We start from the raw sequence: 27,196 nt of genomic DNA on the forward strand, positions 1-27,196 counted from the left end.
TTATCGTCACATCGGTGGACGGAACAGATTGGCTTTTCCAAACAATGAAAATGAGATGCATAATTCTGTCGTTTAAAACCAATAGAAAAACCGACATGATCTTCAACTGCACTTGTGGCAATTCAGAAAGGGTATGGTGCATCGGTACAAGCAGGTCATTCAGTGTCATTTTAATGATGTCCGACAGATGAGGCTCAACATCACTCTTGCAGAATAGCCTACTGTAGAAACGACTAATAAACAATGATGATATAAACACAGACCCTTATATTATCCTGATTTGTATAATACTACTTGTGTAACTTTGACTTTCCTTTCATTCGAATTGGTAGTGTTCACTTTGGCATGCAGAGTGACTGGGTAAATCTGAAGCTTTGCATCTGATCCACGCAGAAAGGCCAAGACTAAGAGTCTTTGTCTCGTGGTTTAAATGAGTTTTCCTGGTCTATGGATAACATTAATGGCACACAGCACTGTCCCTCAGTGTCACTCATTGTTTATTGTTATCCTGAGAATGACCATGTTATTTTGTTCACTACATTTTGAAAATGTGTAACTAGTCAGGATAGTAAACATTTTAGGGAGTACCCATCCTTTATATGCAACTTTCAGTTCAAGTAGTATAATCTAAACGGCTTATGTTCACCTATTTCTTTGGTCTGTCTTATTTGTAAAATAGAGCTTTTTATTTGTACTTTGCAAGTTAGTTTAAGACTGACTACATCATTTTGAGTTAGTGCTATTCTACAAAAATACATGTCTACCTTTTAAAGATTTGTTTAATTAAATAATCTATAACAATATAGGGAAGTATCTTACCACTGCGAACACACTTTGCATTACAGAGCATGAATACTTGTGTATAAACTGTAGCTCCTGTTAAAGACATTTGAACCCTACATGCTTTTAGAATAGTTTTTAGCTTAGAATAGTTAGTTAGTTCTTAAGAATCTATAAGTCTTGCACAAGCATTCAAACTGCCTCTAGCAACAACTGTTTTTGCATCTAAATCTTCCACATGTAACTGATGGGTTTGTTCATTTAGTCTTTCCACTAAAGATGGATTAGGTTATGAATCCATTTAGGTACAGTGTGATACTCTGGTTTAGCCGATAGTAAACCGTTCTGGTGCTAGGGGAGCCACATTTCATTAGATCACCAACGGCAATATTTTTCTTGCACATGTGTACACCACTCCACTGAAAACATCACAATAATCCCAAATGAGGAATAATGATTGACAAAGGTCACAAGAGAAAACAAACTCTTACAGTTTCGAGGTGAACAGTTAATCATTTACAAATCATGAAAAGATTTAATTTCAGATGCTTAATAAAAACCACGATTATGTACACAACAGTATTATTATACAACCACTTGGGTCCTGAATGTTGCGCTTTGACTCAATTTACATTTATTTTTACCAGTGAAATCCACCCGTCATTGTATTATATATAGCTTTTGCCAATAAGTTTATCATTTATGAAGGAAATGTCCAGTCAGTTTTCAGTTAACAAAATTATGAGTCTTAAAAAGAAAACAAAATGCTACAGAAAATATTTTGATTCATTCTAAAAAAGGGACTTGCCTCCAAAGACCAAAAACCCAGGAGCAAGCAGACTTGATTATCATGCTCTGATTATATAGATTTATTTTTTATTTTTAAGGTAGCGCATCTACCTTTAAAGATGGAAGTTCTTAAGGCAAGCTGAACTGGAGAACCAACTCCCACCTCTGGTCACATGGTCATTCTAGCAGTCAACATTATAAGTGGAATTTACAGCTGTGATGATCCAGCAGGAAGTAAAGCCTACTGAACCAGTTAAGGCAAGGTGCAAGATCATGTATATCCCTCCATCGCTCTTACAATAAGACCCACATGTTGCTCAAAGTGGAGAACCGTAATTATTTATACATTAGAAAACAGTGTTGCTATATATAGAGAGAAATATTTTTTTATTTTTCGTTTTGTTTTTTCATGTAATTTAGTGCAAGTAGGAAGACTATCGATTTAAAGAGTTATTATTGCTCGTCCTCTCAGCTTCAGGGTTCTGCACAGGTCATACAAGCTCAGATCAGACGACGTAGGTTTCCTCTCGCACTGTATACATACATTTGGGTGGTAAAAGCCTTTCTTTGTCAATTGGAAAAAAAGAAAACTAGTATCTAATTTGAAATTAAATAGAACATTTATGTAATAAAGCAACTTATTAGCATACAAGAAACATTGTAAGTAGTGTATGGCTGTTAGATTTGTATGGTTGGACTCAGTGGAGAACCCTGAGCTTGTCGAATTTTGCTATGAGCATAGTAAAGTCCAATGTGTAGGATAGTCTCAGAATAGCATTGTCCGGTTAATAGCAGGTCTTCCACTGAACAGTGTAAACTGGAAAATATACACCGGCACGGACTGTTCTCCCCTTAACAGTCTTAATTCATACGAAATGATTTTTATGACCACATACATCACTGTAGATGAAAGTTACATCTGTGAGAATTAATAATTGTAAAAAATAAAATTACAAAATATAGAAACAGGCCCAATAACCCCCCACACCAAAAATAAGAAAGAAAACATGGAATATGTCTTCCAAAACAAGTAGTTATGTTAAAGCTGATCGATATATATATATATATATATATATATATATATATATATATAAAGTCAGTTTCATTACAGGAAAAAATGCATGTAGTGGTATTTTACAAAATTCAATTGAAATTGTTTCTTACATTTCAAACAAGATCAAACTAAACTTTTGCAATGAATCTAGACATTTTAGTACTGCATTAATCTAGATGATTTTCTTTTCTTTTAGTCATATATATAAAAAGGAAATCACTACTAAAATGCATCAGTTGTTAAAATACACAGAGCTTTGATATAAAGTGCTTAAATACGTAAGAGTTATTATACAGTTTCTTATTAAAATATTGTATTCCCTGGAGTGAAACCATAGTAAACATGTTACACATTGGTAAAAATAAACATTTGGAATGTCTAAAAAAGTCCCATTAGGTGATTTTGGTCAAGCTGAACTTGCTCCAGGGGCCTAGAAAACAAAGTGACCGAGTCTTACTCCACACAATACCAACTTTGTGTCCACAATACTGCATCTAGGTATTTAATACAAATGTAAAATTAGTGAATAAATGTTACTTATAAGTTAATGAGAGGAAAAAAAAAAAAAAAAAAAAGTCAACAGGAATGTTTGGAAATGAACAGAAGAACACGCAAGGACTCTAGGGCACAAAGCAGACCCAGTATCCCAGATGGAGGAAGCTGAAAAGCTTGAATGAAAACTGGTGGGTTTTGAAATCTGTGCCAGTGTTGGCATAATAAATGAAGAGTGCTTTAGGTCTTTGTGGTCAAATTGAGGTAAGATCCCAGGTATAGATATCTGTATAATGAGATCACATTTTGCAGCCATGGTGTGGGTGCTCCTTTTCAATATTTGAGACGACAAAAGCAGTGCAGGGTGCCTACCTCTGGGCCATGAGAGCTGCATGCAGTGGTGCTCAGGGTTTTGTTCTATGTGAGCTCCTTAAAACAACTTTGGGCCAATTACCAGCTTAAATGAACCAGGTTAACATTAAGGTGTTGCCTTTCACAGAGACCTATAAACTACACAGGATGATGGCGCCCCGAGAACGTGGCTGGACACAGCCACCACAGAGAAACATCTTATGGTTCTAGACCAGTCTGGAGAGGCAAACGTTAAGAATCCCAGCCATCAGCTGCCTTTATGCAATTCGAAATTATCAGCTTCAAACTGTAATGTGTTTAACTGATAGAAATCACACATTAAGTGCTAACAGAGTAAAAGGCGAGAAAACCATTCCATCGTTCATAAACAGAAATAAGAACTGAATAAGCCTGGCTGTTTTTTTCCCCAAAACATATTCTCCAAGATATTCTGAAATGATAAGCTTTGTAAAATCAGAAGCAGAGCGAAATGAGCTCCTTAGCACCGAGATCTTAATCACTCTCATGGAGACGTAAAGGTGCTGCAAAAATAACTTAACAGGCAGCTAATTATCAAACACCGTTATAATTGATGGTGTTGTTTAGAGAACACGCTCTGCTCGATAATGCTCAGCTTTCAGTATTGCAATTAAAAGGCAAGCCGATTTAATTTCACGTTTGAATTCATCTGCAGTGGAGTTTGTTTGGTAGTTTGGCCTTTTGACTCCAGTAGCGGTGGTATCTGACAGTTTTCATGTGCCTGTTTACCAATGCACTAAACTTTCCCTGGGCTGGTATCAGACGTTCCACAGGATGTTTCTTGTGATGCCAACTTTGGTTCACTTACAGATGCCAAGAAGAGTGTGTCATGCAACTCTGCACTATGAATAGTAAGGCTCTATTAAGAGTTCAAAAAAGGATGACTGACAGTACGCAAACTATGTGGCAGAAAACCATGAGCAAAGATATAAAGGAACATCATTTGTGCGTATCACAGGGTCCCTCTGTACCAGTGTAGTGTGTGCAGGTCGGGGATCCCCACTCGGGACCCGACGGCACCGCACAGCTCTCCCAGGTTTCCCGACGTGAGGCTTACACAGAGGGGTTACATCACCGTAATGAGCTCATTAACACAATGAGCCCTGTTACACCAGCAGAATCTTACTCCTGCAGCGTGCACAATGGTACCAAGGCAACAAAGGGTGATGTTGTAAATCCGAAATAAGAACTGGACAAAAACAAGCCCCTGGCACACACTGTGGTGCGGTCCTGGTGGACAGATTCCCTGTATCAACTTAACGCCTAAAACAGGATACTGCTTCTGCTAACTGGCTAGAACAGGAGATGACTTAAACAATGAGAAAAACAGAAACAATGAAGTGATGGGTAAGAACAGAAACAGAAAGAGAATCATGTCCTGAGTGAGACAGTGGATGAAAGCGTGCTCAGAGAAGGTCCAGTCTACGAAGACCGAAACAAAGAGGTAATGAAAGTGAAATTCCTGCAGGGTGTCGGCCTCGTTACTGCCACTCACCATGGGCTTCATCTCCCGGCCGTCCGCCGAGTCCGGCCTGCCCCTGCCGCGCTCCTTCATCGCCTTCCTGCTGTTCTCCACAAACTCCTGCAAGAGAACAGGAAACAGTGGAGGAGATGAGACGGAGAAGCCAAATTACAGATTTACTTGAGGTCCTTCTCATCACGGGACCCATTTCAAGTTCAAGTTCTCATCACGGGACCCAGGAAAAGCCCAAACTAGTTTCCTGGCATACTAACCTAAGTGTTCTGAAATCAATGGTAAGCATCCTTAAACACATCCCTTTTCCATAACACGAAAGAACAAAGCTATCTAGTGCGGCCTTCCACTCCTGCTAGAAAATGTGCATAAAAACTGGAATACCAGTTCAATGCACTGCTCATGTAAATACCCTTAAGTTACCTGGGTATTTAGTTTATACGATGTATTTGACGCAAGTAGATCTAGACAGAGATAGATATAAATATAGATTTTACACTTTGGTTTTGTTCTATAGTGCTACATAATTAGACTGATAATTATTTGGAGCAATAAGAGAAGTCAGTCGAAAGCAGTACATCCTGATTTGTGAGTAATCATCTCTCAATGGGAGACAAAATTAAATGGCATTTATGTTTACGTGTGAACAAGCTTTAATCTGTTCACTTAGGAAACCAAGACAACTATGATACTTCCACAGCATTTACAGTTTTAGCTTTTCTTTCTTTTTCCCTATTCCTCAAAAGGCAAATCCTCTGAGTAGACTGCTCTGTAATTAGACACATCTTGCAAAGCTTGTGCTGCGATTAAGTGCTTTACTTTGTGCATACAGAAGACAAAAATCAGTTTTCAATCTCATCTTTGATTTTCCAGTGAAGCTAGGATTCACTTATGGACTAAAGAATTTGCCTTTTTTACTGGGTTTTTTATTCAACAAATAGAGATAAATCATTCTGCCCTGGCCTTAATTTGCAAGACCAAACAAAGCACTGCAAATGTACCAACCCTGTATTTCAGAAGGTATACTGGCATTCATTTTCTATTCTATCTTCTATTGTAAAAATACAATAAACAAGATGGTAGGATATCCGAATGCCTCCCCATATGGAGTTTTTTTAAAAGCATATTTTGGTGAAGAAAACAAATAGTTCTATAGTAGTTCTGGTCTATTTCTGTTACTTTTTTGCAGGTTATTTATTTTTACTTAAATTATTTAAACAAATACTTAAAATGAACCCCATGATCTCTTACCATAAGAGCCTTATCCATGTAATACTCTTTGCCGGGGCTTCCGTCATTGTATTTGGTATCGATGGCAAAACACAGGAACAAAACGTCCACCACGATTTCATATATGGAGAGGAAGCAATGGGCAACCAGGAAAGCAAAGAGGCACACTATGATCAGGGGAAGGACCCACACAGTGTAATCCCGCTGGTAGTTCAGAGCCAGTACTCCCACAAAGGCTGTGCTGGACACGATCAAGATCTGGAAACAAAGACACAAACATTGGTTCCTGTTGGAAACCTTTCTTCGCTCCGGCAAATCCAACCACTGTTCCAATGGCTTCCTGGATCCTGCTCGATGTAGATATTACAGACTTTACTACTTTTCATCGTCAAAGTAAACAAACTACTTGGTCTGCATCACTCGACTCGTGTGCAAGAAATCCATTTAGTATAAAGAAGGGGAGTTTTAAAGTGTCAATATTTAGATATTCTAGGACTTGTATTGCTATGTGCTAATAGGAAGTAAATCTTGACATTCTTGTTTTTCCTCATTCTTATAAATCTGCAATGATACCTAAATTATATTGCCGCCCCCCCCCCCCCCCCGAATAATGAATATTGTTAAATGTATCCGCGATTCATTCTACCCGATTCAAAGTGAGATCTAACGATAGCTGTGCAGCTCTGATTTATTGGAAATGTAAATGAAACCATATCCAATATAGGCTCTTCACATGGAGCTCAAGGCTGCGAGAGATTGGAATCTCTCAGCAGGAAGGTAGAAACCAGTCAAAAAAGCACAATGCTTCTCTGGTAAATGAAAATCATCTAGCCTCAAAAATATTTTGGGTACCCCAAGATTAAAAGCACTGTAAAAATGCAAGGTTTTAGTGTTATTATTTAACTATAGTCTAATTACTTTTAAATGTTGTTTTCCATTATATAACAATGGGAAGGGGGGGGGGGCTTTAATGACACTTGCATTCAACACATGACTGCTTTTTATTTTACTGTACACTGCTGAACCATGAAATGCTTAACCGCCAGTGCCAGGCAATTTTATCTCGAGCGTTAGCCATCTTTGGTTTCCAGTCCTCTGGCAGATACACTAGGCGCTGAATCTTTTGCACAAGTGTCTGAAGACTGATAAATGGGCACTATTGACACATGAATGAGGAAACTGTGCTAGAACAATGGCCTTAAAGGGGATGTCCAACATAGCTGCCTGTTGTTTGCTTAATTTTGAGGGTTTACATACTCAACATGGACATCTCTGTGCCCTACGCGAAGCTTTTTTTGACCCCCCACACACACACACACACACACTTTCCCCCTGTGAGCACTGTGTATATATATATGGAGACAGCACAGAAAGGCAACAGGCATCAAGTAGCTTTATAGTGAGTTCATAGTATACTTCTCTGATACACAGCTATGCCATTGTTCCGCTTTGTCCATTTGTGCAATTCAACACTCATATCCTGACACTCTCCCTTGTTACACAGGCTACACAAAAAGACGTCGCCTTTGTGTCCAGGTCAGTGTATTCTTTCATATGTCCTGCGAAGCACTAATGGTTTGAATGCATCTCAGAATAAAACATGCTCATTCCCAGTGCTGTTTAGGATCTTTAAGAGCTATTTGTGACGGAATCCAGTGACTGCTGTCAAATAAACAATATGACAGCTAGTGAATGTAATTTATATTGGACGTACCTTTCCAAGAAACAAAACAAAATCTCCAACAGTATTGATAGCCGCGACTCTCAATGCATTTTCCACCAGAATTACAAAGGCGTCTTTTGCCGAGGTGCAGAAATTGGTGCTATTGATGGCTGTAGCTGCATATGCATTCTGAAATAATAATAAAGTTAATAATAAACATTTTATACTTCCTTCATAAATTACACATCCCCACCACATCCTCTACATAAAATGCAACTTTAAGACTCGGATAATATGGTTTCTATTGAGAAGACCACATAAGTGACATGACTTGGAATATTTTGCTAGACAGATACATTAGTCACAACTGGCTACAGTCACATAATGGACCCTATTATACATGGACAAACATTAACTAAATGTACCAATTCATATCCACTTTAGCATTCCAAGATAAAGTTTGATCCGCCTACAATAAGCATTACTCATCGTGGTAAACTGCTGTGTTTACAGTGGGTTATAGATATAGGACTCGGGGGAAAGTTCACATTTAATCTCTTATTCAGGATTTCCTGTTGCTTAGCAAAACAAAAATGTTTCCTTGTTCTTCATGACAGTCTGCATGTAAATATGCATTATATTTTGTAATACAAGAAAAGGGACTTTTTAAAATTAAAATGTAAAACATACACCACTGTTCACTGAACAAAAATAAATTACCTGGTTCAAATAATTGAGGCACTTCTCGAGACACCACAGGCAGCAAATACAAGCTTTTAACATGCAGCGGGCACACGCATTTTCCTGAGGGGCAGAAAAGAACAAAGAACAAAGGAAAGAATTAAAACAAAATAAATCCCTTTAGTGTTCATCATACCAATTCACTGTTTGGCAAACTCTGCTAACTAGAGTACTGCACTAAAACATTTGAATAGACATGCTTACATTTCTCTTAAATTGAAAAATGTCCTTGGTGATGCAGTGAAATGAAGCAGTGTGTCTACTAACACTTTTATAGCAGCTGGAAGTTCAAGAAAACAATCAGGACTGGCATTTTCAGTTTTCTGTAGGAAAGGTCACTGAATCTTGGTAGCAACAATTATGAATGGCTATTAAAGCCAGAAAAGCATCACAACAACCTTCATTTAATACATATATTTAATAAAATACATAAAGAAACCACTCATCGCTTCCACGAAAACCTTATAATACTATTGATACCAGACTAGATTATGCATGTAACTTCTGCAATTAGAAGGTTAAATTATATTGTCAAAAATCTTACTTTTCCTTTTAGCTGGTTATGAATGTACATGAGGATCAAGCGAGGGATTTTCACTAATGTAATGATGAAGGATCCTTTAGCCACTGTACCAATATGGTAGCGGAGGAGCCGGAATACAGAGGACAGTATGGGAGTGAGTGGCAGCTTGGATTTATCCCTGAAAATAAAAATAAAAACATTGCAGAGCTGTGAGCCTTTCAACATATTATTAAACCAATTTAAAGCTAATCAATAAACACTTAAAAGTGGTCAGAAAATATATAAATAAAAACTTAAATGTTAACCCTTCCCTCCTTAATATTGAAATACATAAGAAAAAGCTTTAATATGCTCAATTATCCACCTATATGAAATAGTACATAAAGGAAAATATAGTTATGTGAATTACTCTAGCAATATTTTATTTGTTACATTACTAATGCAAACAAGGCATTAAAAATAAAAATAAAAGTATAGAAAGTCTTGCCTTGTAAAATAATAAGTGACAACAGCCCCAGCTACAGTCATCTGCTGGCATGCAAGAATGAACTCGCTTATCCAGATCAATCCAACTGCATGATACCAAGTCATGTACTGCAACGGGCCGTTCATCTTGAACTCTACCAAGCCCTTCTCATTCTGAGTTGGATGCCCTGCACATTTCAATAAAACACATGCATCGTAAAAGATTTATTACAAGAACAGTGTCATTGTAGAAGTAATATAATGAGCCATTGCAGGGTAAAAGAGTAAAACTTATTTTGGAGGGCCAGACTCTCATTTCATTCTTGTTAAAAGGGACCATAATGCACACACTGGATGGAAAGTAGTAGGAATTTTGCAGATCTTATGCGGCTCAAGATTCCTGTGGACAATATAACAATTAAAATTGAGAATAAACTAATTTACATTAAATAACTAGATATAATGTATAAAATAAGTTTATTGGCAGGATGATGTCCACAATGCCACTATAGACCTTTGTCCAGCTCTTGACTTCCTCCACTTATAAAGCATTTCCCATTCATTCCATGACTTGGGGGTGGGATACAGTAGGTCAGCTTTATCAAACGTACTAGTGGCTACTGACTGAAAATCATTTATAAACCCAGGGATTGCTTTATCAGCTGCTGAAAGCATCACTGTTCGTGCTAATGCCAGCTGCAACGAATCTCCTCCAAAAGTCAACGGAAAACAGCCACATGATGCAGACCTCTTACAAAGACCTGTATCTATTCCCCACCCTCTTCAGTTAAACCCATACTCCTTACCTGTTGTGCCCAGGAACAGCAAAACCATGATCCAGTACATCCAGAAAAACATCAGTGCCAGAAAGGTCCAGAAAGGCTGGAAGACGAGCAGGGGAAGATGGATAAAAACTTTCCCAGCCACGTGGAACAGGGCAATTGTAAGGGCCACTCTCTTCCGCATAAAGAACATGAGCAGGAGTAAGATCACCTGGAGAAAAAACAAAAACAAATGTTCCTTCCTGCTTCTGCACTATACAGTTCCCACTTCTACATAGCATTTTGTTTTTGCTAGAAACACGAGGAACCCACCGTGAAAATGGTGGCAGCGATCGCATAGACCAGCAGTGCTTGGACATTGTCCTTGGCTACTTCCACTTCATCACTAGCGATGAGGTTATTCAGCGACTTCTTGTGATCCACATAGAGCCACCACAGAACACCTGTTCCCCCTGCAAGGAGTTCAATGCGATTTTTTAGTTAATGATACACCAGACCAGACTAGCCATGTTTTCTGTAGATACTTCAAATTTGTTCGGTGAGGCAAAGTCATAGGAGAAAAACCCTACAGAAAAATATATGCCAAATACATAGTTGCAGAAATAATCAGGAGAGCGTTTAGTACATTCTCCAGTATCCAAAATGTATCCTTCTTTAGTACATTGTGCAACTGTATTTTGTACCAGTCATGCTATATAAGAGATGTCTCAGGACACATAAGGCTGAAAAAAATCTTTTCAGATATATGTGGGTCAGAAATTACTTCCCCATTCATCACTGAACTCACCCAGTGAGCCCAGCACTACCAGAGCCGTCAGGATCCAGACGAGCACTGCGGAGATGTACCGGATGATGACCATCAGGATCATGGAGAGCACTGCAGAGAACAGAACGGAAAGAAGCACCTCAGTATACCCTGCTGACTTTTAGCTAAAGACACACCGTTCCAACAACGACAGGCAAGACTGCGGTGTGAAGTGGCAGTTCCAGTACGTTTTGATGCAACATGCTAAGAAGGTCCACCTAGCATTGTGGAACAAGTGATTTGGTCGATATTGTAAAGGAATCAAACGGGTACCTAGGGCCAGCACACAAAGGCCCATGATGATCTCTCTGCTGGTCATCACTCCAGTAATCAGTCTGTGCAGCATGCTATTATCACTGACAAAGGTGATGAGGGCTTCAGCAAACTTGGTATAGCAGCTGATGTCTACCGGAGTGCAGCGATGGAACATAGGGATTGACTTGCTATTCAGAGAGGAGAGAGAGGGGAAAAATAAAATAATAAATAAAGCATTAATACACAAAAGACTCTGCGCTAAGATTTGCATGTCTCATGAACATTTCATATGTATATTTCCTTCTTCTGTTATGTATGTTTCCATGTGTTTATAGAGGTAATTGAATTTCAGAATGTGTACATGATTTTATAGCAGTTTCACAGTTGCAAGTTTCTTCTTTCATGGGTAAGTATACAGGAAAATCTATCAATCGTTAAAACACTTTAAAATTGAATCACAGACCTTGCAGGTACAGGAAGTTTGGGACACAATGTAGATCTGTCCGCGTGACTGGTATATTTACTGATTGGCACCTGATAGGAACAGAGGTAAGATTCTGAAAAAAAAGAAAAGAAAAGCAGCTCAGGCTATTGAATCCAATAAAGCCAAAAACAAAGACCCTTTATATATTAAAAAAAAAAAAAAAGTCTGAATCCTATAACTTGGCAGAGCAAATGCTATTGAATGATTCCAATCCTTGAAAAGATTAAATGATGGCATCCCAAAATGATTAGGCCTACTTCAAACCAGGACTGGGAATGAAGTTCAGGTATAATTGGGAATGAGATGAGGAAGCAAGCGTTTGCACAGAGTTTTGGATAAGAAACAAAACTAATAGTCCATGATGTGGAAGCTGATTTAAATTATCCATCACGTCAGTTGGCTTGTCATATAGAGCTGAAACAATAAATACTTAATAGCTTTTATGTTGACAATATACCAGACATTTTATGTCAAAATACAAGAAATAAATGTTAGTCTCATTTGTACAACCTTGCTTGTCCAGTTTCCAATACCTTATTCATCCATGAAATATCACGGTGGCATTTTAAAGGATTTCACCATAAAATAGAATAGAATGTAGAGATATTGGACTTGAGTGAAAATTCACATACTTGACCCATATGTATTATATACACTCTGATGGCTGATGGGAATATACATTTCAACACTTTGAATAATCTTTTTAAACAAAGCAGTTGTAAATTTGAGCTTCCTATGCCAACAAATGTCTCTCTTGAAATATCCAAGCCATATATAAACTATATATAATAAACAATAACTTTGGGGTTTGTCAGACAGGTCAGCATAACATGTCATGCAACTCGATGTTGATAAAGATTTGCCTGTAATTTGATTGACAGAAGATTAACTTGTAGTCGACACTGATGGGTTCTGTAGAAAAAAAATGACTAACAATGTTGTGAGATGTGACTGATGATGAATATAAGACACTGTCAAGCATCATTCATTTTTATTTTCCCCTACTGCTTTGTATAATAAAACATGAAAAAGTAAATATTCACAAGAGTCTTGTCATGTCATGTCATGTCAGGACATGGAGCACGGTGCCAGAAGAGTCTGTAACAGAATCACAGGTGTCATGGGAAGCAGTGATTTTACCTCCCATGGGATAAATTAATGAGAATGAGAATGAGAATGAGAGGGAGGGAGGGAGGTGGGGGGGATGCTGCCAATTCTCCTACTTAACTGGTATCCCCTGAGGATATGCTGGGATCAATCAAATTCAGTTTCTCCATACTACACATTTCTAAATAAAAGCATATATCAGGTACCAAGGGTGAAGATCTCTCAGAAAGGCATGATCACAGAACACTGAATCTTAAGTTATCCTTCCTCGTGTGGCAGTCTAATTAAGGTGAAAGTAGCAAACTGAAATCTGCCACAGAACAGGGAAAGGCATCAAAGCAAGTTAGTTTTGTTTTATGTTTGTTCTTGTCCATAGTGACGTGTCAATGCACTAGATGTTTAGCTTTACAAGTTGAAGATAGCATTCCCTTTGAAAGAGTCCTGTCAAAATTATATAAAATTAAAGTGTGAAAACCAAAGAAAGATGTCAAAAGTGTATTTGTTAACTTTTAACTAATTTGACAATTGAGCGTTGGAAGCAAGAGATCTGCTGAAATGTAGAAACAGTAGTATGAACAGTGAACATACAGTTGTGCAGATTCAAAGGCTCAATTGTTAGTGCACACAGCTTGGGTCAGTGTGTTAACAGACTTTAATTGTTTGACTTGGGTGGAAGGACTCAGTCCAGAGCAATGCCCTTATATTGACACATATTAAACTGGGGGTTGGGGGGGAAGAAAAACTATGGTAGTTTAAAATTGGAATGCTGTTGACTATCTATGGCTAGAAGAAAAATATAAGCACGGAGACATAAATTACTTCTTCAGACTGGCATTTGGAAAAATTAGTTATTATAACAACAACACTATACTTTATGAGATCGCACTGTGCTGTGATGCATTATAAAATATTAAGGCTGTCCCTTCTGGTGTCTTACCATTCGCTGTTGCAAACTTCTTGACATCACTGTAAGTCTTTAACTCTGTGTCCGGACACTTCGAGACACACAGAGCCATGGACTTGATTTTCCTGTTAACTAGGTCAATGTTGCAGGGGTCCAAGAAGAAGACAAATCTAAAATGAAATGAATAACATACCATGTAATAGAGAAGTTAAGACAGACTAGTGGAATCAATGCAAACATGAGTAAGGTACACTTAACGTTTCGGGAGTAGTTGCTCCACATTCCACTACATAAGCATTTGAACAATAATAGGCTATTTGGATTGGGTTCTTTATCTTAAGGTTGGAGAGTCTCCACAAATTACTATTATTTCAGTTTAATTTAAAATGATCCCTCCTTAATTTTCTCACTTTACAGGTTAGTGAGTGAGAGATGCACATTTTCAGATATTAAACCTAGACGTCTAGATTATATATAAATAAACCCATTCTTAACATGGTGACAGTAACAAAGACAAAATACCATATGTCATCCAAATAAGAGAGGTGGAATCAATAGCAAAGCATTGTTCAAAGGCTTTTTATAAGGAAAATGGAGTAAGTCCTGTAAGATGACCAAAATACAGTCCTTTATTTACTACTAATAACCAGGTGAATATGGTAGAAATGGAATCAAATGTTTCAAATCTTTATTTTTTCCCCAATTGCAGACACCATTTCTCTCTTTCCATATGGACTTGCGATTTAAATTATCCTGACTCTTTAGGCAGTGCATCCTAGATTTTGACCAACCATCTCTTTGGGTGATGTTATAATGGGAATGTTTATGGGAAGTGTAACTGTGTTAAAATATTTACCTGAAAACTGATTAAGGCCCCTAGCCTTGGGGGGTGCCTGGTACCGGCCGAATATTCCATTCTCAACCACTGGTACCCCTTAATTAGCACATACAGAGAAACTATAAAGAAACACTGACAAATTTGAAGCTATCCCAACCATTTCAGCAAGATATCAATTTCATATTTAAATCATAGGGAGTACAATCTGAGGTGAAAAACAATATAGTTACAGAATCAATCAACTATTGACTGGTATGAGTCCATTTTAATGCTCCTCAGTGCTGTGTATTTTCAAAATACTAATTTGAAACATTTGCTTTGAAACTTAATTGTCTGTCAAAAACACTTAAACTTTTATATTTTGGCGTAAAAACCTCTGAAAACCTTGTTGAAAATAACTTGGAGTAAAAAGCAAACAAATCCTAGTTGCATTAAACCACAGGAAGGAACAAAACCGTTTGCATTTACAGCAGCCCATGCTGCACACAATAACATTTTAAAATGTGTAATTTTTTTAATATAAAGATATGGTTTAGACAACCGAGAACTACAGATATCAAATGGTAAAAAAAAAAATAACACAAATCTCTTAGTACTTTCAGAAATGTAATTAAGTACAGATGTCAGGTAATAGATACTCAAGAGCTCTCAGCTGCAAACATTTGTTTCTGTCCGGTCTACCTTCCTACCAATTAAATTGTGATTAGAACAATCATTTTATACATAAATGGAGATTAACACTAAATGGAAAAATCGCTACCTATCTGGAAAAACCTATTGTTTAACTTGGCAATCGAAATGTATGATACAACAGCGATGATATAATTTCAGAGAATTAATTATGCATTTGCATTGAGAAGCACGCTACAGAAACTACAAGTGGCCACCATACAGCAATGCCTTTGTTGAAGCAATGAAATCAAGTCTGAGTACTGCTTTTTTTCTGCTGTATTGAGTGAGAAAGAGGTTCATTGAAGTCAATTGTCCCGTTTATCGATTTGCTTGGTTAGCACAAAACACATTTAAAAAGGCATGCAGGGTTGAGTGGGAATAACCATCAAAAGCATGAAGATAGGGGACAAGACGCTCTCTGCAGTCAGACTAACACACCCTCCCCTTGAATAAAGTGTTGATAACAGTAGATCAGTTTAGCTTCATTGTTATATTAAAAAAGGAACATATATTATAATGGTACAAAAGCATGCCAGAAATGAATGTTCTGAGGGAGAATCTTAAATTAAGAGAAAAATAATCAGTCAGGACCTGGGAACTTCAGCAGATTCAAATTAAACTTCCAGTAAATATGTTGAGTTTTTTTGTATTGTTGATTTTCTGATTAACAGAAATTAATTCATGAGTATTGAATTAAGTTAAGTTCATTTTCAAAGTTATGAAACCTATCCCCATTTCCATGTACTTATGACCCCGTGTAGCAACATCTCTGTTGTGCAAAGCAAGGTATAGGCTACATATAGGTAGGTAGGTGTGTAGGTGTGTGTGTGTACATACACAGCCTATAGTAAGTCTACAACCCCTTGAAAGTTTTTACTGTGGGAAAAACAAAATAATTATATATCGTTCAGCACGGTAATGACCTGAAACACACAGACAAACCTACACTGGAGTGGCTAAGGAACAAAAGGAGTTGTCCAGTCAGAGCCAGGACCAAAACTTGGTAGAAACCTATACAAACAAACTCACAGGTGTAACTGCTGCCAGAGGTGGTTCCACCAAGTATTAACTCTGGGGGGTGGAGACTTACTATATTTTAATTTGTATTTTTAACAAACTTGTTTCCCCTAAACAGTGTGGAGTATGGTGTGTAAATAAGTGGGGAAAAAAATACTAATTTAACTGTGCGAAACTCTGAGGCACTGACACAACAAAATGTGAAAAGTTTAAGCTACTATACATACATTTAAGTAAAATAAACCTTTAGGATACCTTGCACTTAGAGCAAATCGGGAGCAAATTTGCTTTGGAATACGGTTGAGAAAGTTGTGCCAATTCAGAGATTAATTAGAGACATTGCTTTTATAGGAAGCAACACATAAAATAAGTATATTTATAGACGCAAGATATTTCTGAAACAGCTGAATCTGTTCTTGCAGCGATTCATCATACTGTTTCTCTACACAAAGCTAGGAACATGCTATAATACAAATTCACATGCCTTAAATAGCCAAAGGCCTAGTTTCCCAGCCAGGTTAGCACTAGTCTTGGACTACCGAATGTTATTCTGTGCAGGTAGCCAAGGCTAGACTAGGCCTGTAAAATCAGTTCAAATTTTCGACATACCAGACTATCCTGAATTTTTTGCATAACTTCACAAAAAATGTTTCTATTCTGTAGCTTGAAAGACTCTAAATGACACCCTTAATAGTTATATCAGCAATGTTGTGAAGGAAAAAAAGTTACCTACTCACACTGAAATAATTCTCTTCTTGCAAGCAAATATGCAGACAACACAGTGTTTTTCTACAGATCTTATTTACATCACACAGTGGCTCAGATTCATGTATCTGTTTTTTCTCTAATATTACATTGTAAAGGGACATGACTTGACATAAAAGCGTCTAGACCAAAGATGATCTAGTGGCAAAGAACTGACACAAGCCTAAAAATTGAACTCAGCCACAGTAGTCATTCTTCCCTCGAAACCTCACAATTACCATAAATGCAGGTTACAAAAGGTACCTTACCAAAAGGCTTTAATTTAATTTAGGATTACAATTTTGATTTCTACGAGACTGCAAAACTAGCCTATGAAGCAAAGAAGGACATTATTCTGCAAGTGAAATGTACCATTATCTATGGAAGTTCTCAAATAAAAGTGATCTGTGAATTGAAAAATTATCAGGCAAGTACATTTTGGAATTATACATAGAGAAACACTTAAGTATATGGAAACAGAAAAACTATTTGGATTTCTGCAAGAAATTAAACTTGCCACGCTCTTCTCTTTAAAGGATGCATGACTAAATACAAGACATTGCATTACGATTTGAAATAAAATTGTTAAATATAAAGTATGTGTCATTTTCTGGCCAATCCAAATCCATAGGAATATCAAAAAAACGAATAAAGCAACACATCCACATTTCCAATACTTCAGTTCAATATTACAGCACAAGCATCACGTGAATATAAAACACTGTCCCCCCCTATGATTAACTCAACCGCTGAAATCACCAAATTGTCAATCCAAGATAAAAGACGTGCACCACAATTTTTGTGTCCTTGGAAATCTTAACCAAGATTAAAATAATGATACAGTTTGCTGCAAAACTAACCTCTTTTGGGTCTGATCCTCTCCACTCAATTCTATGCCCTCTATTTTTGAGTTCTTCTGGCCACAGGTGTTCCCGTAGCTGTCATATCCAAAAACCAGCCTTGAAGCTGCTCCGGTGGCAACAGCAAAGCCACAGATGCATCCCTGTGAAAGCAAGGATAGTCAGGATAGTATAACAGTGTACCTTATTTAATACATTTGCATTGTGTTTTATTCTCTATTTTGCTGTATAGCATTTTTATTTATTAGTTTGCTGTGCAGTACTGGACACTAAATAATTTTCTTTAGGTCTTCAGGAAGTCTACTAACAACATTTCAGATATTATATTTACATTTAACATGACTCTGTGTAAGTGCTGTAATGTATCAAAATAAAGCACACAACACGTGCTCCTTCGCCACAGTGCTGACCAGGAGAAGATAAAGAACCTAAATGAATTATGAAACTAATCCAATAGAATTTTGCTTTGCTGGCAAATTCTGAAACCCTAGGCCTGATTTTCTGCTTTGGGCAAACTCTCAGCTCCACAAACAAATTAATTGAATGGAGCCACTCATCCTTTTACTTAGCCCTTTGTTAGTTACTGACACATCCTTGTGGAAACCATTATAGGAAAGGGGAATGGGATGAGCCTACTATAGCAGAAGTGGCAAAAGACTGCAGCATATGCAAGTGGTGCATAGCCTCATTAAATCCAGCTTACCATGCCAATGCAGAAAACAATGAATATGAGTAGCCATGGGATATCGGTACAGCTCCGATCCTCCAGGGGTTTCCATTCTCTTTTTGACCTCTATAAGAAAAAAAGCAGAATAACCATGCATCAGTAACCCAAGGCTATTTGATAGTGTATCAATACATGTTGAGAATGGGCAAAGCATTGAGGTATAACAAGTATACTAAGCACTAAGATGTGGACAGTGCTGGGGCTTGTTATTGTTGTTGTAATCCCTGTATTTGAAATAAAGGATGTGTATTTATCTGTATGGTTTAAACTACAAGAAAAACATGTTTTATACATAGCACATTCGCTCACCTATCCTATTCTGAACGCCCTTGAAATCAAATCCCAGAAGATGTGCACGAAAAGGAGGTCACCATTATTTACAGTCCAGCCTTGTTATTCTATAGATTTTCCATATGCATGTATTATTAATTACTTTTATTCAGCCACAGTTCTGCCAAAGCCGACGCCTACACCAGTGAGAGGGTAATCGATATGCGAGATGCTGATTAAATATGAAGCCTAGGAAGACAACACACAGAAGTAATAAGATTAAAGTGTTGGGGAGCAGATCGACACATTACGACAGAAATGTCACTTCCATTCGCTGACCGGTGGGGGGAAAAAACATGCGATTTAAAAGCAGGAATGAATAAGATCGTATTTCGCTGTGTTGTTGCATTTGCAAAGGATGGCAGCATCTTTCAGGAGCCCGGTGACTGTTGACTCACCTCCGTGCTACCGCAGCATCCCATCGCAGGCAACACTTAAAATTGCGAAGAACTTACACACCGCCAGGCAAAAACAGAAATCAAAACTTGCACGGAGTTGACTGTGCTCGCGTTTCCCGCATAAATCACGCTTCTCTACGCGTTACGCCAAACACAAAAACGCACAGCACCGGACAAGCCTATCCTCGGAGCATAGCCATTCCGTGTCTTATTCCTGCAGGTGAAAAGGGGATTAATACTTTAGGATTTATCGCTCCACACTTCCTGATTGACTCAGGTGTAGCCGGAAAAAGAATAGACTGCTCTTGGGCAAAAAAAAATCTCGGCCACTCTTTGGTTAAAGCGGAAGGCAAAGCAGGCTGGTATACTGGAAGACCCAGCGAGATTCGCAAACACAAATCACGTTGGCGCAGCGCAGATGATCGCAGCTCTGCGCGGCTCCACCAATGGGGTCGCTGGGATTCTGCAAATCTGCGCAGAACGGCGGACATGTGCGCTTCCAGAACGCGATCAAAGGTTTATTCCAGCATTTCAATCTGAGCTCATTCTCAGGACGGGGTGTCTAATGTAAGCATGCACACAAAAAGCATCTTGTTAATAATTGTTTTGAAATCAGTACATGCCCATACATCTGAGGTACCATTTTAATGTAACTGGCTTATAAATTAGGGGTCTTAATACTTTTTGTAAATCGGATGGAGTTGATATTTTATTTCATAGCAATAACTCCTAAATAAATTAAATATATTGCATGAGATTAACATCATACGTTGTTTAATATGCATAACGATCATTAATGCATACACATAATTATACAGTAGGTTTGTCCTTAAATCAGAGTTTCATTTATTTGGCTGCAATTTCAGCTGTTGTGTAATGAGTAGGACCAGATCTAAAATAATCTAAAAATTCATATTAAAATGCTAAAACACTATAGACTTAAGGATTAACGATGTAGCCTTTTGCATTAATGCTGTACACGACCAGTTAAAATGTATATTCTTTAAAACACAGGTTGACACAGAAGGTAGTATTCAGGTTCCCCACTGTCTCTGCAATGCATAGAAACAATCATTAAGATGATATGTTAAAACATTCACCACTTCAAATCAGTAACACTCATACAGTTACATTAGTCTATAGAGAATCAGTATGGAGTAAGTATCAGAAGTGGAGAGGTGTTCCTATAGTCAGATGTACATATAGCCTACTTATATAGTCTTACACTAGCATGTTCACTGACATACCTGCTTTAAAACTACTGCTACTACCTTCACGTAATATCACCTATGCACATCACTCTCATTCTATGAGCTGCTTGAACTAAATGAAACTAAGTCAGGGACACTAACCTGTATAATACAATACAAAATAATTATTATTCTTAAAAACGTATCATATATTATATACAAAGTAGCTTCAGATACTTTACATTGTAGTTGTTGTTGTTATTTTATACATACGTTCCGACTACAACGTATCAAAACAGATTACATTTTAAAATGTAATTTATTAAATAAGCATGTTATTTTAAATACCTCCCGTGCAATAATTAAATCACGTTTTCCTTATGTTACTTTTCCTAGCAATATATGATATTATTTTACTCCACCACTGACAGTATTTAAAAGTTTACTCAAACCAACTTTTCAGTAATAAAATGACTGTTAACCTGTACTAGGCTAACGCATAATTGTATGATGCCCAAAAAAAGGACACTAAAGAACAATAAAGAGTTATCTTACCCTGTAGATATTTTTATTTTTCAATGCAAAAATGGTTCCAGAATCCCCTCTGTCTTTATGCCCCGTCTCAGCTTTTCTCTTTGGACTGGACATGATTGGTAAAGTACAGTGTGGTGAATGTAGACCCAAACTGCCTTGGCTGTTATACTCTATGCGCTGCAGGAATAACAATGCCATGCTTCAATTACGTCATGGATGCTGGGGCGCGATCGCACGGGCAGACACCACACCAGATCATGGGGCTGTTCATTTTACTGGTGCACAAACAATAATAATAATAATAATAATAATAATAATAATAATAATAATAATAACAGAGAATTGAACATGCAGAAATATGTGTGGAATTATTCCAGTTTCAGAAAGGAGCAGGTTTTAATAATCAAATCTGACCTGCTGTAAATACCAGTCTCATTCTGCTACAATTTTGATACTTGCTTGTAACAAGGTCAAGCATTGTTTCTTTACTACAAAGAGAACGGTGTGCCTTTCCATATTCTCAGCAATACATATCAGCAATCTGTGTGACAGCGTCCCAGAATGGGATTTTACTGAAGCAATTTGGCAGAGATCAGATGAGGGTCACATATGGTCATGGGTCTAGTTTGCTTTAATGGGCCAGGCCAAGCACCAAACTCCAATTCTAGCCCTGGCTGTGACATCAGGCCTATCCATGAGCCAAAATTAATCCCTCAATCCAGCTTCTCAGTCTAAAAGGTAACCCTAACTGAGACCGAATACATGACCATCTAATCTAATCCTATTTACAATTCTCATATATATACACTCACCTAAAGGATTATTAGGAACACCTGTTCAATTTCTCATTAATGCAATTATCTAACCAACCAATCACATGGCAGTTGCTTCAATGCATTTAGGGGTGTGGTCCTGGTCAAGACAATCTCCTGAACTCCAAACTGAATGCCTGAATGGGAAAGAAAGGTGATTTAAGCAATTTTGAGCATGGCATGGTTGTTGGTGCCAGACGGCCGGTCTGAGTATTTCACAATCTGCTCAGTTACTGGGATTTTCGCGCACAACCATTTCTAGGGTTTACAAAGAATGGTGTGAAAAGGGAAAAACATCCAGTATGCGGCCGTCCTGTGGGCGAAAATGCCTTGTTGATGCTAGAGGTCAGAGGAGAATGGGCCGACTGATTCAAGCTGATAGAAGAGCAACTTTGACTGAAATAACCACTCGTTACAACCAAGGTATGCAGCAAAGCATTTGTGAAGCCACAACACGTACAACCTTGAGGCGGATGGGCTACAACAGCAGAAGACCCCACCGGGTACCACTCATCTCCACTACAAATGGGAAAAAGAGGCTACAATTTGCACAAGCTCACCAAAATTGGACAGTTGAAGACTGGAAAAATGTTGCCTGGTCTGATGAGTCTCGATTTCTGTTGAGACATTCAGATGGTAGAGTCAGAATTTGGCGTAAACAGAATGAGAACATGGATCCATCATGCCTTGTTACCACTGTGCAGGCTGGTGGTGGTGGTGTAATGGTGTGGGGGATGTTTTCTTGGCACACTTTAGGCCCCTTAGTGCCAATTGGGCATCGTTTAAATGTCACGGCCTACCTGAGCATTGTTTCTGACCATGTCCATCCCTTTATGACCACCATGTACCCATCCTCTGATGGCTACTTCCAGCAGGATAATGCACCATGTCACAAAGGTCGAATCATTTCAAATTGGTTTCTTGAAAATGACAATGAGTTCACTGTACTAAACTGGCCCCCACAGTCACCAGATCTCAACCCAATAGAGCATCTTTGGGATGTGGTGGAACGGGAGCTTCGTGCCCTGGATGTGCATCCCACAAATCTCCATCAACTGCAAGATGCTATCCTATCAATATGGGCCAACATTTCTAAAGAATGCTTTCAGCACCTTGTTGAATCAATGCCACGTAGAATTAAGGCAGTTCTGAAGGCGAAAGGGGGTCAAACACAGTATTATTATTGTGGTGTTCCTAATAATCCTTTAGGTGAGTGTATATGTATATATATATACACAACATTACACTGCTAATGTATAATCTAAACCTCTGTCAATCCTTTGTCACAATGTAAGTGTGTAGATGGGCATAGTCAACATGTCAAAGAGATGGACTAAAATTAGGTTTAGTGAATAGGGTTTCTGATGCTTCCAACCCCAACCATAACTACACATGTGATGCCTAGAGAGATTATTGCAGATTTGAGTGTCACAGTTTTCAGTCAATACAATACTCATGGAGATGATGACACCATTTCCACATGTTTGAAAGCCATGAAACAATTACAATAAAGGTGTCTGGACTTCATGTGTACCATCCTAGTAGTGACATGTGCACCAGTTTGCTCTTGGGTCAGAGGTCCACAGCATTCTGTAAACTGTGTCAGTTTTATTTTACTAGCATATCAGAAGACAAACATGAGTGAACTTCATGTACCCTACTTTGCAAAACATATAAAATACAGTTGTGCAATTACACTTGCCAATTAAATACCCAGTCTGGTTCCAGGAATGATTTTGTTGACCTTCAAATGTACAGCCAGCAGAAAAGTACACTGTTTATTTGTTGGTGAAGCCCTTATCCAGGGCGACTAAAACATGATAATCTACAGGAAGTGTGTGTGTTTTGAGGGGAAACAGATGGCATTCAAATTCAAATACAAAATTTCAAATACAAATTATTATCATTGAAAAAGTGTGTGGAGAAAGAAAGGATTTCACTAATATTAGGTGATCAGTGTGCATGTGAAACAAAACATTCCCCAGATTCAATGCTATTATAGAACACAAAAACCCTTACTTAACTATTATACATTTAAAAGATTTAAAAGATTGATTTGTCTATTTTCAAGAGTGTCTAATTTGAGTGATTTCAGTAAGTAAAAACTTTTGAACACCCTTGCAACCACTAGAGGGAGGTCTTATTCCATACAGTGGATTGCAAATTAGGTTCAGTTAACCATAGAAAGCTCAATGGTGTGATATATCATTGCGCCTGCATATGACAGCTAAGCATGTCCTCGTTAAGTTTAAGCATTGTAATTGATTAATATTACTTCAGAAGTTTTCTTTTCATGTAGCTATTTTGTTCTACTGTAATTATCATCTGAATGCATTTTTTAGTAAATGCCAACAATCTGGGTGCAATCATTTACAAACACTACCTGCCAATGATTCATGCACATTACCTAAGGGTTTATTTGTGTCAGTCTACAATCAAGCTAGCTTAAATAAGACACTGAGTAGTATCATAGCACATTAATTGTGATAAATTTAAGAGGAGTCCAAACTCAAAAACAATCTTTTTTTATTTAATGTTTTATTTCAGTGATTTTATTCCATAGTTTTTCCAATACTATGAAACTTTCAGAATAATAAAGAGGGATACGCAGACATATTTTGGCCTAGTGGCTTTCGTCAGTTATAACAGACATTAAAGATGAAATTGTTTTGTTTTCTTTCATTTTTGTATGTGAATTTATTATATTTCTTCTTTCCTGAACGCAATCCTTTCCTGAGTGCAGCTGATGATTTTGAAAGTTCGAAGCATGAACCCAGTGGTTATTTACTTGAAATAAATGTTAGGAAGTTGCTTGACAGGCACAGGGAATTTTTATCTGTAATGTGGGTGGGTAAACTATATGCAATAACCCAAAGTTACTAAATAAGTGTGTGGGGAAAAATGTTTCTTACAAAATTAACAACTGTGTGTAAAACAAATAATTTACTCACATGCTGAAGGTTTCGTTACCAGTGTTGACTAGTACACATACCACTACCTCTTATCATCTGGAACAATGTAAGCAGCTCGGATAAAAATGGTAAAGCAGTTTCAAGTTTTGTTGTTGTTTCTTCTTGCTTATGTTATGTTTTCTTCAATTAAAAGTATGGTAAATTCGTATTATACACAAAACATGGTTTGTGCCATTATTTGCTCAGGTAGAAATTTGATGTAATTACCCTTTCCATTATCTGCAGACTATACAGGAAACAGTGCTAAAATGTAATGTAGTTCTAAAGTTCTAAAGCTTATATCCTTATTTTATAAATGAAGAGTCTCACAGTTGTGCTGTGGAAAAAGTGCATGAAATTTCAGTTCCAAATTATAATACATTATAATTATAAATGCTAAATGTGATATTGATAAGTTTGCCTTCCACTGCATGCACTGGGGATGTAACTGCACAGTGTTTAATACTTGTGTTTAGGTTAGTCCATCCATCCATCCATCCATTTTCGAAACTGCTTATCCTGGTGTGGGTCGCGGGGAAGCCGGAGCCGATCACGGCAGGCATAGGGAACAAGGCAGGAATACACCCAGGACATGTTTAGGTTAGTCCTGTACCGTATATTGAATTTTGCATGTTTTTGCATTAGCCTATTGTATCATTAAGATATTTTGAGAAGTGTATCTTGTGACAGCTGTATAGCTGCCCTGTGTAAAGGCATCTCCTAAACAAATAAAGGCATTTTATCTCCTGTTCAAATTAGCAGTGTTGCTCATATTTTGCTTGCTCCCTCCTGACTGGCCTACCGGGACACGTCCACTTCAACTGATCCAAAACTCCTGCTCATGTGGTGCTCGCTCTGCCTCCGATGACACATGCTACTCCACTCTCCCCCCTATTAACACATGAGTACATACAAAACGTTTTAAGGACTGCAATAGTTCCCCTTTAACTGGTTTACGAGAGACGAAACACCTGGATGACCGTATAATAAAATAGATGCTTGCTAAACTCATTAAAACTACATTGTTGTTTGACTTTAAACTCATTTTGAAAGAGAGAAAATGGTATTCTATTTATGACTTTCTCCCAACAGCTAAGGAAACAAAATGAAGCTGTGCACCTACTTTCCCATCTGTTGAGAGAGCAAAACACAGTTGTTTTGTTACCAACTGCTGTGCAAAAGGGAAAAGCCCAGCTCCTGCACAAACAACCATTTCCATTACATGTTACACTGGCCACTTCTTACCTAATTGCAAATAAACATAGGCTATGAAACAAAATACATGGTGATCTCTTCCAACTATTGCAAAATCTGTGAAATTACACAACTAATGTTTTTTGGATGTTTAAGTATTCAATCTCTTTGGGAAACTGCATTTACCCCACAGCACTGCACCTCTAAAGCTGATTTAAGCTCAAGGGAGAGGAACCAATTGAAAACATGTACTTCAAAATATCCAGGACACTCTTTTTAATGAATTGCTGTCTTTGTCCCTAAATTGTACTAACTGGAAGAGCCAATTCTTTACCTACCATGATGTTTCCACATTTTTAGGGCTATTAATATCTACACCAAAACCCCAGTCTACACTTATGGTTGAAACTAACTTGAAACTGTCACTAAAACCATCTCATTCAATTATAACCTGGCACTCCAAATTAGAGAATAAAAAAGATGTAGCCTGATTAACCTATGGTAAAAAACACTGGTTAGTCTAGGGCTATATGTACAAAGTTATATAATGTATTGAGTAATTTCCCATTAATTAGACCGCTTGCAAGCTAGTTTATGAGTCAAAGATTATTAAATGCTGAGATTGCCACTATGGTGCTGTTCTTCTATCTCGTGGCCTGTATTACAACACACTTGAGGAAATGATTCCATAATGTTATGCATAATGCGCAAACTCTGTGGTGAGACTGAGAACCAAACTAGGACACTGTACTGGACACGAAGATATTTAGAACATCGGACAAGATTTTAAACATTTGCTTGGAGATATAAACATATAGGGTTCTTAACATGGACACATTTCAAATCATGTAGCATTTGTAGTACTACAGAACAACACATATTTAAAAAATCTGTGTGATTGTCCAGTACACTTCAATAAACATTCAAACATATACATTTATAAGACATAGTATCTTAACCATTTCTATATAGATTAGCATTTTAACATTTT

At 37.6% G+C, this 27,196-nt stretch overlaps 1 protein-coding gene across 2 annotated transcripts; it reads right to left on the minus strand.

Annotated features, from left to right (window-relative positions):
* Nucleotides 1–309: 309 nt before the first annotated feature.
* Nucleotides 310–21,377, minus strand: slc44a1b (solute carrier family 44 member 1b). Of its 2 annotated transcripts, none has more exons than XM_066720439.1 (16): nt 21,270–21,377; nt 18,773–18,862; nt 18,070–18,212; nt 13,972–14,108; nt 11,907–12,000; nt 11,462–11,631; nt 11,171–11,260; nt 10,696–10,835; nt 10,408–10,594; nt 9,624–9,789; nt 9,158–9,314; nt 8,593–8,676; nt 7,924–8,061; nt 6,231–6,467; nt 5,001–5,087; nt 310–3,053 (listed from the first exon to the last, which is right to left on the minus strand). In XM_066720439.1, exons 1-16 carry the CDS (start codon nt 21,360–21,362, stop codon nt 3,030–3,032), a joined length of 2,037 nt encoding a protein of 678 aa, XP_066576536.1. In that variant the 5' UTR covers nt 21,363–21,377; the 3' UTR covers nt 310–3,029. The 2 variants fall into 2 exon arrangements, with proteins under 2 accessions (XP_066576536.1, XP_066576537.1); XM_066720440.1 differs by lacking the exon at nt 21,270–21,377 and adding an exon at nt 19,525–19,830.
* Nucleotides 21,378–27,196: the final 5,819 nt, after the last annotated feature.

The sequence above is a fragment of the Amia ocellicauda genome, chromosome 13 (assembly GCF_036373705.1).
Source record: "Amia ocellicauda isolate fAmiCal2 chromosome 13, fAmiCal2.hap1, whole genome shotgun sequence".
Lineage (NCBI taxonomy): Eukaryota > Metazoa > Chordata > Actinopteri > Amiiformes > Amiidae > Amia > Amia ocellicauda.

Coding starts and splice junctions, on each gene's coding strand:
- slc44a1b (XM_066720439.1), bottom strand. CDS start 21,362: ATGTCCAGTCCAAAGAGAAAAGCTGAGACGGGGCATAAAGACAGAGGG. Junction 10,836..11,170: donor GGTAGTGCTGGGCTCACTGG/GTGAGTTCAGTG, acceptor AACTCCTTGCAG/GGGGAACAGGTGTTCTGTGG. Junction 8,062..8,592: donor GCCTCAATTATTTGAACCAG/GTAATTTATTTT, acceptor TTATTATTTCAG/AATGCATATGCAGCTACAGC.